A 14,071-nucleotide genomic window follows, 5' to 3' on the forward strand; every position below is an offset into this window, starting at 1 on the left:
TTCATGAAAAAGATACAGAATTTCACTCAAACATTATTTTCCCTATGAAAACAACAAAGGGGAAGCTTAAGTCCTCCCCCCTCTCCCCCTGCCCCCCCCCCGCGCAACACACACCCGAGTCTAAACCAGGCTTGGAAGAAAGAAGAAAAACACCAAAGAAGAGGGCTTCCATTCCCAACTCAATGGTATTAAAAGTGAACAAGAAATTAAAAGGGGTTAGGGTGGAAATACCAGCCACAAACATAGCCCACCAGAGGTCATCCACAAATCCCTACTTGCTATTAATCGCATCTTGATGCTATAACACAGCCTAAAACAAACTGGAAAGGTTCAAACATCATCTGTTTCCTCCAAGGCCTTTGGGACTGTGAACTACTACCTTCTCTACAATTTCCCTAAAAAGGGAAGGATAATAATTATAATCTACTACTACTAAAGGTCGTGCATAAGAGCACCAGGGTGCCTACCGTCCCTGTTCTAATGTTCCCTTTAATTGTATTCATTTTATGTATTCAATTCATGCTTATACTTGTATATATTATCTAATACATACTCAACAAAATAAATAAATAAAATAGAAAATAAATATTTATATAGTAAGATGCCTGACTCTCAGTGATTCTGGGAAGTTGGGCAGCTTATAAGGTTGAAGACTGAACAAAAATTGTCCAATCCCATTGCATCCAATAATGGCCTCTTGAGGAGAAGTGGAATCACAATAGCACCTTTTTCTTCAACAAAGAATTCACTAGTGGCTTGCATTCTAATACAAAGGTTAGAGATTATGTAGCATTTTTTTTAAAAAATGTTCATATTTCATTACCCTTTCTGCTGCTCTTGTAAGCGATTGAAGAAATTTTACAGAATTGCCACAGCCACATTTTGTTTAGCTTTCATTTTTCTGAACACAGGTCACTTACTTATTCACACATTTTATTACTTTTATTTATTTAATAAATTTATTTAACCACTCATTTAACAATGAAATTCTGGTTGGAGAATAAAGATAATACATAATATACAATCAAATCAAATCATGGTGTACAATTATTTCCACAGCTGATTCCAACAATAAAATCATCCAACAGATGAGCAGGGACGGAATCCAAGATGCTATTTACAAATTTCTAAATCAAGGCATAGTGCAGTTGAATATATGATAATATTTGGTCACACCAAAGTTAAATTTACAATTATTTACCTCCCTTTTTCTTCTCCCAAATTTTCCTTTACTTCTGTTTTATGATTATATTCTTCTTGCCCCAGCTGAATTTTTATTTTTATAGACTTGCTGAAAAATAATTAGCTCTCTTTAAAAATCTGAGTCTTAAAGGCAAAATGAATTATGCAGGCTGTGTTGATTTGCATATCCTAAAAAATGTGTTCATAGAATTAGATTTTTTGGCACAAATTTCAGACTTTTAAAAGATGGGGGAGGGGTTCCCTCACAAAAAGTGCATATTGCATAAACAGTCCATCAGAATTTCAAATGAATATGTAAATTTGGAGTTTTGCACAGTTCCCATAGAGTCCTTATCTTCTTGTTATGGAACTGTTTAGTGGAAGGAGAGATGTTCAGTTACATCCAAAAAACGTTAATCCCTACAAAGGATAAACAAGAAAAATAGTTAAAATGGTATTTTGGCACTGTGAAGTAATCATTTTGGCACTTTTCCTTCATAATTCTATGATAAAAGCAAATCACAGCTGCAAGGCAGAGAAAAATTTCAGCATGAGATTTTGGAAAGCCACTATCAGCCAGAGCAGACAATACCAGAATAGATGGCAGGCTATAGAAATTTCATTATCTTTTATGCATATTGGGAGGTACTTATGCGACTACACAATGTCATGTAATTCTATTTTGGCTATCTATAAACAAGAGACAACTATCTGTCATTTTGGGATAAGCCATAGGATGTGACATATTATACAGTAGTCAATTTCCTCAAAAGTGAAAGGAAAAAGGCAGTTTTATTTTATTTTATTATTTTATTCATCTATCTATCTAATTTACATTGCCTCCCATTTTGCCAGAAATGACTCTGGGTAGTGCACAACTATCACATGAAACAACAAATATAAAAACAACAGGTATGTCAAATCAAATCGATTTGATTTGATTTCAAATGTAAAAACAGGTATAAAATATAAAAATCCATATTAATAAATATCATAACAATCAAACATAAAACCATAGGCAAAAGGAGGATAATAATGACACTCAACAATAGAGCCATCTAAGTAAGACTTCAGTTCCCTGAGAGTCCCAGGCCTGATAGTCAGGCCTTGAGGGCTTTCTGGAATGTCAAAGAATTAGAATTAGAATAACAGTGTTGGAAAGGACCTTGGAGGTCTCCTAGTCTAACCCCCTGCTCAGGCAGGAAACCCTATACCATTTCAGATAAATGGTTGTCTAATCTCTTCTTTAAAACTTCCAGTGTTGGAGCATTCACAATTTCTGGATGCAAGTTGCTTCACTGATTAATTGTTCTAACCGTCAGGAAATTTCTTTTTAGTTCTAGGTTACTTCTCTCCTTGATTAGTTTCCATCCATTGCTTCCTGTCCTGCCTTCAGGTGCTTTGGAGAACAGCTTGACTCCTTCTTCTTTGTGGCAACCTCTGAGATATTGGAACACTACTATCATGTCACCCCTAGTCCTTCTTTTCATTAAACTAGACATACCCAATTCCAGCAACTGTTCTTTATAAATTTTAGCCTCCAGTCCCCTAATCTCTTTGTTGCTTTTCTCTACATTCTTTCTAGAGTCTTAACATCTTTTTTTACATTGTGGTGATCAAACCTGGATGCAGTATTCCAAGAGTGGTCTTACTAAAGCATTATAAAGTGGTATTAACACTTCACGTGATCTTGATTCTCTAATTTCAAGGGGGGGGGGGAAGGGGATGTTCCATAATGCAAGCACCATGGCAGAGATGGCTCTGATTTAAGCAGATAAAGGATTTTAACTACAAATACATTAAAGTGGTTCTGATAAAAAGGAGAGAGAATTCAAGTTTGTACTACATGTGTCAGAATCATAAATCAAGAGTTCAAAAATATTACTTCAAAAGTTGTATAACAAAGTGGAGCACTTACTAGGGTACAGCGTTAAAATAGTCTTTTGGGGTCACAGTTTTTATTCCACCAAAGAAGTCTAGGAGCCAAATGTTGATGATGTTCAGTTTGGCAAAAAACCAGTTATGCCCTTTAGGCCAAAATTCCATTTCAGGATGTCTATTGAACAGTGCTGTCTTTGCAAAATCAGCTTCTGTACCATTCTGAACCTAAAAAAAAGAGTTTTCAGCAATATAAAAGACAACAAATCAGTTAACCATTATATTTTTCTGCAAGTCTTCTCAAGATAGGACAATCCAGGACATAACAGAACATATAACTAGAAGTTGAACAGCTGTTGGACTCAATCCAGTGGAATTGTTGACTTTGAATTGCTGCCTCTGCACCTAGCTAATAGTCTCACAACCAACAGCTGGAAAATTGTGTGCCCAATAAGTTGAATTACCTTTAGTTGGACAGAAAAAGGAGAACATGCTGCTTTTCATCTGGTCCCAATTACTGCTTGGATGACCATGTAGTGTTTAGGAACTAAATATTTTTAGTCTTGGATAGTGATTACATTTGTTTTTAAAACTGTACTAAATCATTTTATGAATTATCATGTACAAATCGTACATGATAAAAGTTTATATCGGGTAACAATGAGAAAAATTTGAGAAGAGCAGTGTGGCCTTCTGCAGAGTTTTGCTTTTCAGCAATCATTGAGAAATGTATGAAAATGAGAAGACAGTTTATTGTTCATTTGTTGACTTAGAGAAAGCATGTGATAAAATCAGGATTCATTTACTGAATGCTTTATGTGAATATGGAGTTGAAGGTTAACTGTTGAATGCAATAAGATGGAGATAAAGCATGCATGAGAACAAGTGGAATGTTTAATAAATGGTTTGACATTGAGCACAATCAATGTGCAAGTCAAGGATGTGTACATGTATTCATATATTTATGGATATAATTATAAGGAATGTTTGTGGTGAAGGTGAAGGAAGGTTGGCAGGCACTGAATGTTATTTGTACTTTTCAATGCAAAGAGTCACATATTGTTGACTGAAAACTGAATGATTTGCAACAAACACTAAGTATACTGTATTATACGAAGCAATGAAGCATATTTTTAATAGGGAAAATAGTAAATAGTTTCAGGTTTATATAAATAGTGAAAATATTGAGCAAATGGATGAATTTGTGTATTTTGGTAGAATAAGATAATGGAAAGGTATAATTAATGGCATTGAAATAGACTAGAATTGTATTTCTTTTTTTGTCCCTATTTCCCTATTTTGTCATATCTAGATCCGTTCCAGTCGGGCTTCAGACCTGGGTACAGCACGGAAACGGCATTGGTCGCGTTGGTTGATGATCTCTGGAGGGCTCGGGACAGGGGTTGTTCCTCTGTCCTGGTCCTGTTAGACCTCTCAGCGGCTTTTGATACCATCGACCATGGTATCATGCTGCACCGGCTGGAAGGGTTGGGGGTGGGAGGCACCGTTTTATGGTGGTTCTCCTCCTTTCTCTCTGACCGGTCGCAGTCTGTGTTGACAGGGGGGCAGAGATCGACCCCGAGGCCCCTTATATGTGGGGTGCCGCAGGGATCGGTTCTCTCGCCCCTCCTGTTCAACATTTATGTAAAGCCGCTGGGTGAGATCATCCGTGGTTTCGGGGTGAAGTACCATCTGTACGCTGACGACACTCAGCTGTACATCTCCACCCCGGATCACCCCAACGATGCCCTTGAAGTGATGTCCCAGTGCCTGGAGGCCGTACGGATCTGGATGGGGAGAAACGGGCTCAGGCTCAACCCATCCAAGACCGAGTGGCTGTGGTTTCCGACGTCCCGATATAGTCAGCTGGCGCCATCGCTGGCTATTGGGGGCGAATCATTGGCCCCCACGGAAAGGGCTCGTAACTTGGGCGTCCTCCTGGATTCACGGCTGTCTTTAGAAGAGCACTTGACGGCCGTGACCGGGAGGATTTTTCATCAGGTTCGCCTGATTCACCAGTTACGTCCCTTTCTAGATCGGGACTCGTTACACACAGTCACTCATGCCCTCGTCACCTCTCGTCTGGACTATTGTAATGCTCTCTACATGGGGCTCCCCTTGAGGTGCACCCGGAGGCTCCAACTGGCGCAGAGTGCCGCCGCGCGGGTGGTTATGGGAGCAACATGGAGCTCCCATGTAACACCTCTCCTGCGCGAGCTGCACTGGCTCCCGGTGGTCTTCCGGGTGCGCTTCAAGGTTCTGGTTACCACCTTTAAAGCGCTCCATGGCTTAGGACCTGGTTATCTACGGGACCGCCTACTACCACCAACAGCCTCCCACCGACCAGTACGCTCCCACAGAGAGGGGCTCCTCCAGGTGCCGTCGGCCAAACAATGTCGGCTGTCGGCCCCTAGGGGGAGAGCCTTCTCTGTGGGGGCACCGACGATCTGGAATGAGCTCCCCCCAGAGATACGGAGGATCCCGGATCTGCGCACCTTCCGCCGCGAGTTGAAGACGCTTTTATTTCATCAAGCGGGCCTCGCCTAAATTTTCTCCCTTTTAAATGAAAATTTTAAATTTTTAATTGTATTTTAAAATTATGGGTATTTTAAATTATGGGTATAAATTCAGCCAAATTTATTTAATCTATTTTATTCGATTTTAAATTTTGTATATTTATGTGTTTTATTTCATGGCTGTACACCGCCCTGAGTCCTTCGGGAGTAGGGCGGTATAGAAATTCAATAAATAAATAAATAAATAAATAAATCTCACATTTCTTTGGGTCACTGCCTCTTACATTCTGGAATAATTTTGCCTATTGCAAATAATGTCATGGGTATGTGCCACCCCAATTTCAAACACTGATGTCATTTGAACTATAATACTATAGACAATTTCTTTGGAATAATTCCTATAAACCCAACAGAACTTGATTCTCACCTTCTCTACTACCATCTGGTTCCTTGAATTAAGTCTGAAATGCAAAGCTCCAAATGAAGATTAAAACAATATTGTTTTATGTGATGTTTATTTGTATAGTTATGCTGTAGATATTTTATTGAATTTTTATGAACATGTTGAAACTGTCAAAAGTCTCTCCTGACTGCAGCAATTATATGCCTACATAAACATGTTTTGCTACAATAAAAAAGAATAAACATGTTGTAGTATAAAGTTTTCTAGGCCAAAGATGATTTTTCATCACCTTGCCAACTGGGAAGAAGAAAGCAATTTCTCTCTAAAATCCCAAAACTAGAGAGCAGACAAATATCCTTTTTAGCAATGCTCTATAATCACTTACTCAGTAGTTTGCCACATAATTTGCAAAGCATTGTGAGATGACTCAATTCCAGCATCAGAGTCCCACACAATGAGGAAAGTAGCTGGGAGAATACAATGCACTGTCCTATGTGGCTATTTCCTCATCACAAAATAAGAAAGTCTCTTCATTACATCAGGGTCAAATATTTATATGGATTTTTACTGTTAAATATGCAGACTCAGGAGACAGAGATTATGTTAACATCAATGTTTAAAACACACTATTATGAGAACTCTTTTCTAATTCCGAGCTAGAATTTACATCTATAGTCTTGTTACCAGCACAAATATTGGTTTACCTTCTCAACTACACCATAGAAGATCACATGGGCACATAGAGGATCTTGTGGATCATAACCATGCTTCTTGCAATAAGAAGTCTGTGCCAAGGACATGGTTAGGGAGGCATTTGCATTCACCTGAAATACAAGAAGTAAATTGGGTTTAATCAAAGTTCTAGCTCATTGAGTAAAATAATGATAAAAGATAATTAGACATATAGTTGTCGAAAGTAATCTACTTAAAAACATTTGAATTTGTTTGTTTCATTTTCTATTTAGTGTAAAAGTTTAAAAATCACATGATGTTTACTCAGTCTTTTCTATAAGGCACAAGACTGAATTGTGACCTCTTGAAATATTCAAACAAATTTATTTTGGGGGAAAAAGTGAAGTTACAGCAGCACATGATTTAAATGTAAGCATTTTACATTTGTTGCTTCAATATTAACCCAAATACAGATTACTAAATTCCAAGAATTTGCTGATTCATGACTGAGTATATTATCTATGGAAAATGTCTCCAACTGTCATCTGTATTGCTGGAGATAAAAAGACAGCAGCACTTTTTCAAGATACTGTCCTTCGGAATGAGGAAAGGACAAGTTAGCCTCATGGTCCAATAAGCACCATGGAATTAGCAAAAACATTTTTAGAAATACAACCCACACTGTTGAAAAGTTTCTTTAGGTTCTTCATATTTTATACACCACACAACAATGCTACATTTTTCTCTCTTTTCAAAGAAAGAACTTTATAACCATCTCCAATAGTTCTTATCTGACAAATTGTACACAGATGACGGAATAATCAATGAACTCTAATTTCAAGAAGAGTGTCCCAAAATGTACAAGCCTGTCCCAGATGAAGCACTTTTATTGGAATCAACTAAAACGTCACAAGTAGGCCAAATGCTTTCAAGATCTCTAGAATTCTATTGTTCTTACCATCTATGAAAAAAATATGTGAACATTTAATATTAAATTCAGCTGAAAAATGTGCATAAAGTTAAGATATAAACAAAATAACAAAAGCTAAATAACTTTTAGAAGAGCTTGTAATATTCACTCAAGATTCTAATGAGCAAGAAGTCACTGGACCCTAAATGTGCATTGTTCAATAAATAAATGAGTAAGTGGACTATTCATTATCAAGACTTTTAAAAAACATTATCCAAATCAAACGAATCTTTATCTCTCTTCACATACAGAGGGAACATAGTAGAAGGTCATGCTATTTATAGAACTTTGTTTTCTCAAGGAGTCAATATAGAAGTCAAGTTGACAAGACACAGCTTACTTGTTTAGACATGCATTTCTTGAGAATTTAAGATTTTCAGTCTTAAATTGCTAATTATATTCCTACAACCAACAAAATGTGTACAAATTTTAGATTAGAAAGCATTTCAGAGATATAGCTGAGCTCCCAAACAGGAGTGGATAGTTTCAAAATCTGCATTCAGGTCTAGCAACATACAGATTAAGGATGTCACAACTTCCTGCATACTTCAGAAGGGAAGAAAAGACATTCCATGAAGTTCGAAGTAAGAGAGTAGAAATGAGGGATAACCCTCATCAATGCATAGTAATCTATCATTAGAGGCTTTTTTGCTGCCAATCAGAAGCAAGCATTGAAAACATGCACTATAAAATACTGGCAATATTATTTGTTACCACTATATTAAAGAAATATGGAACCACCTGTAAACTAAGATAATTATGAATATATCATCATGGGAAAATCTCCCTCTCTCTCCCCCTCTCTCCTACCTACCTACCTACCTACCAATTTTTCCATACAATGAAAGACAAATTGAAAAAAGAAAAGAAAAAGAGAAAAAATGCAAAAAGATGAAAAGAGAAAAGAACTAAAGTTAGAATAGCTTCCTACCTTCTTTTCAAGAGACACTGTAGACACAATTTTATAATCCCTCCTTCCTCTGAGATTTCTTCAGTCCCTTATATAGTCCAAGTCTAGCTTAAACTTCAAACATCCTGTAAGTCAATATCTCATTTCTTCATTTCTTTCAGTAAAAAGTCCATATAAGGTTTCCAGTCTTTCAAAACAATTATCTTCATTTCAAATCATTGTTATTACCGGTAGGTAACTATCAGATTAGTCTGAACTACTACAATCTGGGGTCAAGTGAACTGAAAGATTGCTCATAACTTGCTATATCATCCTTTTCATTTGACTTTGAATCTACAGCAGACACAATATCTGTGTCTTTTAACAAATACATAGAAGTGTGCTTTCTGTGAGACATTTATCACTCCAGAAATCTGATTTAAAACAGTCCTGCTGAATTCTGCCTTCAGTAGCTATACATTCTATCCTGTGCTATGATATGCCATACTTTTCGGAGTATAAGACACACTTTCCCCACCCCCCACCCCAAAAGAGGGTGGAAAATAGAGCCAGTTTTGGCCTCCCGAAACCCTGCCCTGCGCATTCCATTTTCACCAACAACAGGCCTGTTTTTTGCAAAAACTGGATGCGCAGAGGGTTTGGGAGGCCTGCAGAGTGCTCCTGGTGCTGGTGAAGGCAAAAACGTGACATGTGGGGGGGGTTGGGAGGCCAAAAACAGGCCCATTTTTCATGAATACAGGACCGCCTGTATTGTGTCATATGGATATAACAGAGACATCTTTCAATCAAAATAAATCCAAACAGCAACAGTAAAAGGAACAGTGGGATATAGTTTGTTCCTTCTGGAAAAGCAAGATGACATAGCTTATTTAAACCAGACCAGATGATGTTTTTTGATGCATCTGCATGACAAGATTCTCCTACAATATCGGTTGTGAACAAGGCATTGCAAACTGCAGAAAACTTCACAACCTTACCAACTTCAAAAATCAGGTTTATTTGTTGGTCTTCTGGCACTCCAGCATCAGCTGAAAATCATATACATCCTATTGAGTTAGTTTTCTCATTGGAAACTGCTACATCCCTACTTCCCAGTTCACATTTTAGTCCAAATGGGGAAAAATTCACAAAAATGCAACCAGATTAGCATACTGGTACATCTCTCCCAGGGTTTGCAGCCAAATCTCAAATAGTAGACTTCTTAACAACTATGGTTTTTAAAATTGATCTGCATCTGTTACCCACAGATCAATTTTCCTTTGCAACTATCCCCTCAGAAAGGATGTACTGCAAATCATATGGAGGTGTCCAAATGTGTCCGCTGAATCATTAGTAACTGTATGTGAGTTTGCCATCGTTTCATCTAATTATCTTTAAGTATTATTTATTTCCTCATGAATCATAACAATTTCTATTCATTTGACTGATAGTCCCGTGAAGACAATTTAATATTTAATTATTAATATTCAAAGTGCAGACAAGTTCAGTTCAAATTTACTCAAAGTTTCTCTACACAGCATTTGCTAAGAAACTAATAAGGTAGTGATGAGCTAGAAAACATTCTGCCTATGTTATCTGCCTAGCAATCACCTGAGGATCCCTCTTCATGAAAGCAGAAATTGTGGATGATTTAGTGTTTTTTTGCAGGGAAAAAGATTGTTAAAGTAAAAACAAGAAAACAAATCAGTTAAAAAAAATCAAACTTGCCCTACATAGAGTTGGCTTGTACTTACTTTTTCAGGTTAAATGAAGATTATTTGAGGAGGAGGAACTTCTCCAAACAGGTATGTTTTCAATACATCTTTTAATCTTTGGTTCCTATGAAATTTCATCTCTTTATTTGGAACCTTCCTTTTATGGTTCTAATTACTTGTACTAAGGCAAGCATAGAATATGAAGTGTTGTGACCCCTGAGCCTGTCCTAACAGAGGAAGAGGACTCAGAAGGTGAGGGACCCTCCTTTCTGGCAATGCCTCAGGTTCCATCCGAAGGCCAGAAGGAACAGCCTGGGATGTGCCAGGAAGAAGGCATATCAGAGCACCAATTGATAGGGAGCGAGGAGGATGAATCCTGGCTTGATCCCAGGCAGCGTCGGAGGGAGAAGCGTGCACAGCAACGGAAGAGGCGTGGGAGGACCAGAGATTGAGCTGAGTCACGGAGCCATGCCCCACCAGGAATAAAAGTGGGTGGGATTGCTCTTCAGGCTTTATGACGGACAAAGTTAAACCCTGAAAGTCACATCGTGATCTCTGAAATTCGGCTTGGATACATTTTGGACTGAACATTGACTAAACTCTTGTCTCGTGGATAATTTGTTGCTCCTGGTACAGACTGAAGATAAGTCCTCTTCTGCTTTATGGGAGTTAAACCTATCTTGGCAGGCATTTGGCAGTTTGCTGCCAAAACCTTGGTCTGCCAAGAATTCTAATCTGTTTACCTAATAAAAAATTGGCAGACGTGTTTGGTATTACGTTTGCCTGTGTGTGAGGAAGGGGGACAGAACACATAGAGTATGATGTATCACGTATCTATTAGTATGTATGTAACTATTTGGTTTAATAATTGTTTATTAAATATATATTTTGCCTGACTCCCAGTCTCTCATTTATTCAAATTTGCTGATCACAGCAGTAAATTACTAAAAACACATCTACACTTAAGTAAATATGGCTTGACGTCTATATTTAAAAACACACCTACACAGAGATTACTTCTAATTACACTATTATTTTAGAAGATGATGAAAGACAAAGGAGAAGAATGGATAAGAGTGAAGTCAAAAAATTCCAAATAAACTCATCATAGAGTTTTGAGCTACCAAGAAAGAACTGAAAGGAACTTTAGAGGATGGCTTGTCATATGTAAGGTAAATAACATAAGACTCTAGTAACAGATAGCTGAGTCCCCTACAGATTGACAATTTCCCATACTAGATAAAGAGAATGGGCCAGTTAAGATTATCATTTTATACAATCTTTCTTGGAAGTGGATTCAAAATTCAATGCCCTTGTTCTATAAGAAATCTGATTTGCGAAACCTAATGTTCAGCTTATATGTGTGTGCAAATTATCCTTCTATTACAGAAATGTTGGTCTTTTTAAAGCACTGACATCCCTAAAACTTCATCACTTGCAAGCAGAACATGTATTTTTAATACTCAGCCATAATCATTGTAACAATGACTCCTCTCTACACAGACAAATATCACTGTAGCTACCTTCATTCACACATTGTATTAATAATTAAATGAATCCATAGCTTAGTATAATATATAAAGTGACTTCTGTGATTTAATATAATGCACAAATCTACTTATTACAATTCATTCAACACTGCTTAAAAATGTAGCTTAGCATAACTGGAGCACTATGGTAGTGCGACTAAACCACTGAATGCAGACAAAAGTATATGTTATTGAGATTCAATATAGAACAGAGTAAAACTATTACTTTGGGTTGTTTTGCAATTCTATTTCTACTTTGTACAGCCTAAAATTCAGTCTATTTTATTGTAATCAACTATAATTCCAAGGCCCTTTTCACAAATCTTATCCATATTTTTACACTTAACTTCTTTTTCATAAGATCTTTGCATTTGTCCAAGTTAAAAATTCAGAATTACTATCAGAACCTGCTGTTTTATCATACAGGATAAAATAGGCCATGTCATCTCTATTTTGTTCTGCAAGATAAATAGCATTCTGAGAAAATAGGCATTGCTATTTAAATTGAAGGAAAAATTAAAACACCTTTTTGCCATTACAATAGTTACAGTCCATTCCAGACTCTAATATTAAAAAGTGAAACAAAATCCCACCCAGTTTTTCATACTATATCTAACTCGGCCTCGAGCCAGAAAACTGGCATGAAATTCCTGCTCAACTTGGGGATTGAATTATGATTGTCAAATCTTTACATTGCAATTCTCATGCCACAGGCTTATTAACTAAAACACAGAAGCATACAGTATATACTAAATGGAATAGTCAGGACCTCACATAAAATTCTGTTATTTTATGCTGAAAAATAATCCATGATTCTTTTTGCATCATCTTTTTCAAAACGTCAATAGGTACTGATGGACTTGTCTTTAAAGCTATGCTCTTATGGCCACAGAAAACACCATGATTAGATTTAATTTGACTCATTATAGATTCATCTTAAAAGTGGAGCGCATCAACCTGCAATACAGAGGAAAAACTGGTTCTTGGGGGGGGAGGAAGCGGTACATTTAAATCATTTTGGGTAATCCGGAGGAATGTAATCTTCCTCATAAGAAAGCTATTAGTGAATATTTCCCTAAGAACTGACCGAAAATGCTGATGGAGGAAACTGCATTTTCTTCTTTTACGACCATGCCGGGCCACACATTAGAACCCCAAACCAGCCGGGCACTTCCTTCAAAGGCAACGTACCCAGAACGAAGCTGTCAGCCACCGCTCACCTTCAGGTCATGCACTGAGATTTCCAGCTCCGTCAGATACATATAAGGGACCCCACTACTTTTTCCCACCGGCCCATCGCTGATGGAAAAGACATTGGCGAAGGGCTGGCCCCGCATCGGAGGATCCTGCGTGGAGATCGTAGCCAGCGCGCCCCACTCACACATATGGGCCACGAAGCGGGCGACCCGTGCCGTCTCCTGGTGCGGGGGGATTGCGGTCACTCCCGCCAGCAACCACACCAGCCGCCACATCTCACGTCCTTTAGGAAAAGATCCCTTAAGACTAATAGGGGAAATGGGGCACTTAAAAAACTAGGCAGCCCCGCCCTCCTTCCGCGCATCCAATAAAATACCTGCCTGCTTCTGAAAGTTCCCACGACAGGAAGGTTGCTAAGATTTTCATCCAATGGCAGCTCAGGTTAACCCCTTTTTAACCAGTAAAACCTAACTAATGGCGGAAAACATTGTGGGCATAGTTACACGTTGTGGGCGGGAGTATATTGCTATCCACCAATGATAATACGCCTTAAATTTCAGTAAACGAAACGTGTGGGTAGGTAAATAAGGAGGAAGCGATAAAGTATATAAGCTGTTTGACTGGATATATAAGTATCTTCGTAGGGATATGTGGTTGTATTTGTCAGCATGTTAAAAATAATTAACAAACCAAAATGGCTATGTTTTAATGACACATTGCTATATAATCTAGGCAATTGATGTTAGCCTGTGTGTTATGCGAACAATTTGTGTAGTTTCTGATTCAGAGAGATGTCTGAACCCCAAAAATCATTTTTTTAAAAAAAACAAAAAACAGTTTAGCTAATCATGAGTATGAATGTAAACAAAACCATTCTAAGGCAAAACACATAGTATGTTTGGTTTATGCCTACCTACTGTAGGTTTGAATTATAGTTCATTGGTACATTTGGGGAGTTCAGCCTAGCAAGTAAGATTAATTAGAATATTTTTTTGTTAATTTCTGTAGTGGAAAAGTGAAACAAATAATAATTCCCCTTTTAAAAATAAGTATTTATCTGAAGTGATGTAGTAAGTGCTATTTAGAGTATATTAATGGATAATAACATATATTCTGAGTA

General features: G+C 37.6%; 1 protein-coding gene across 2 annotated transcripts; it reads right to left on the reverse strand.

Annotated features, from left to right (window-relative positions):
- Nucleotides 1-916: 916 nt before the first annotated feature.
- On the reverse strand, nucleotides 917-13,261 carry CREG1 (cellular repressor of E1A stimulated genes 1). 2 transcript variants are annotated; one of them, XM_070942685.1, is made up of 4 exons: nucleotides 12,975-13,245; nucleotides 6,684-6,803; nucleotides 3,101-3,288; nucleotides 917-1,602 (listed from the first exon to the last, which is right to left on the reverse strand). In XM_070942685.1, coding segments are annotated over exons 1-4 (561 nt in total). In that variant the 5' UTR covers nucleotides 13,227-13,245; the 3' UTR covers nucleotides 917-1,601. The 2 variants fall into 2 exon arrangements, with proteins under 2 accessions (XP_070798786.1, XP_070798787.1); XM_070942686.1 differs by lacking the exon at nucleotides 917-1,602 and having other exon boundaries at nucleotides 3,100-3,288; nucleotides 12,975-13,261.
- Between the last annotated feature and the right edge of the window lie 810 nt (nucleotides 13,262-14,071).

The sequence above is a fragment of the Pituophis catenifer genome, unplaced genomic scaffold (genome assembly GCF_029215685.1).
Source record: "Pituophis catenifer annectens isolate HBS135680 unplaced genomic scaffold, rPitCat1.0.hap2 SCAF_4, whole genome shotgun sequence".
Taxonomy (NCBI): domain Eukaryota; kingdom Metazoa; phylum Chordata; class Lepidosauria; order Squamata; family Colubridae; genus Pituophis; species Pituophis catenifer.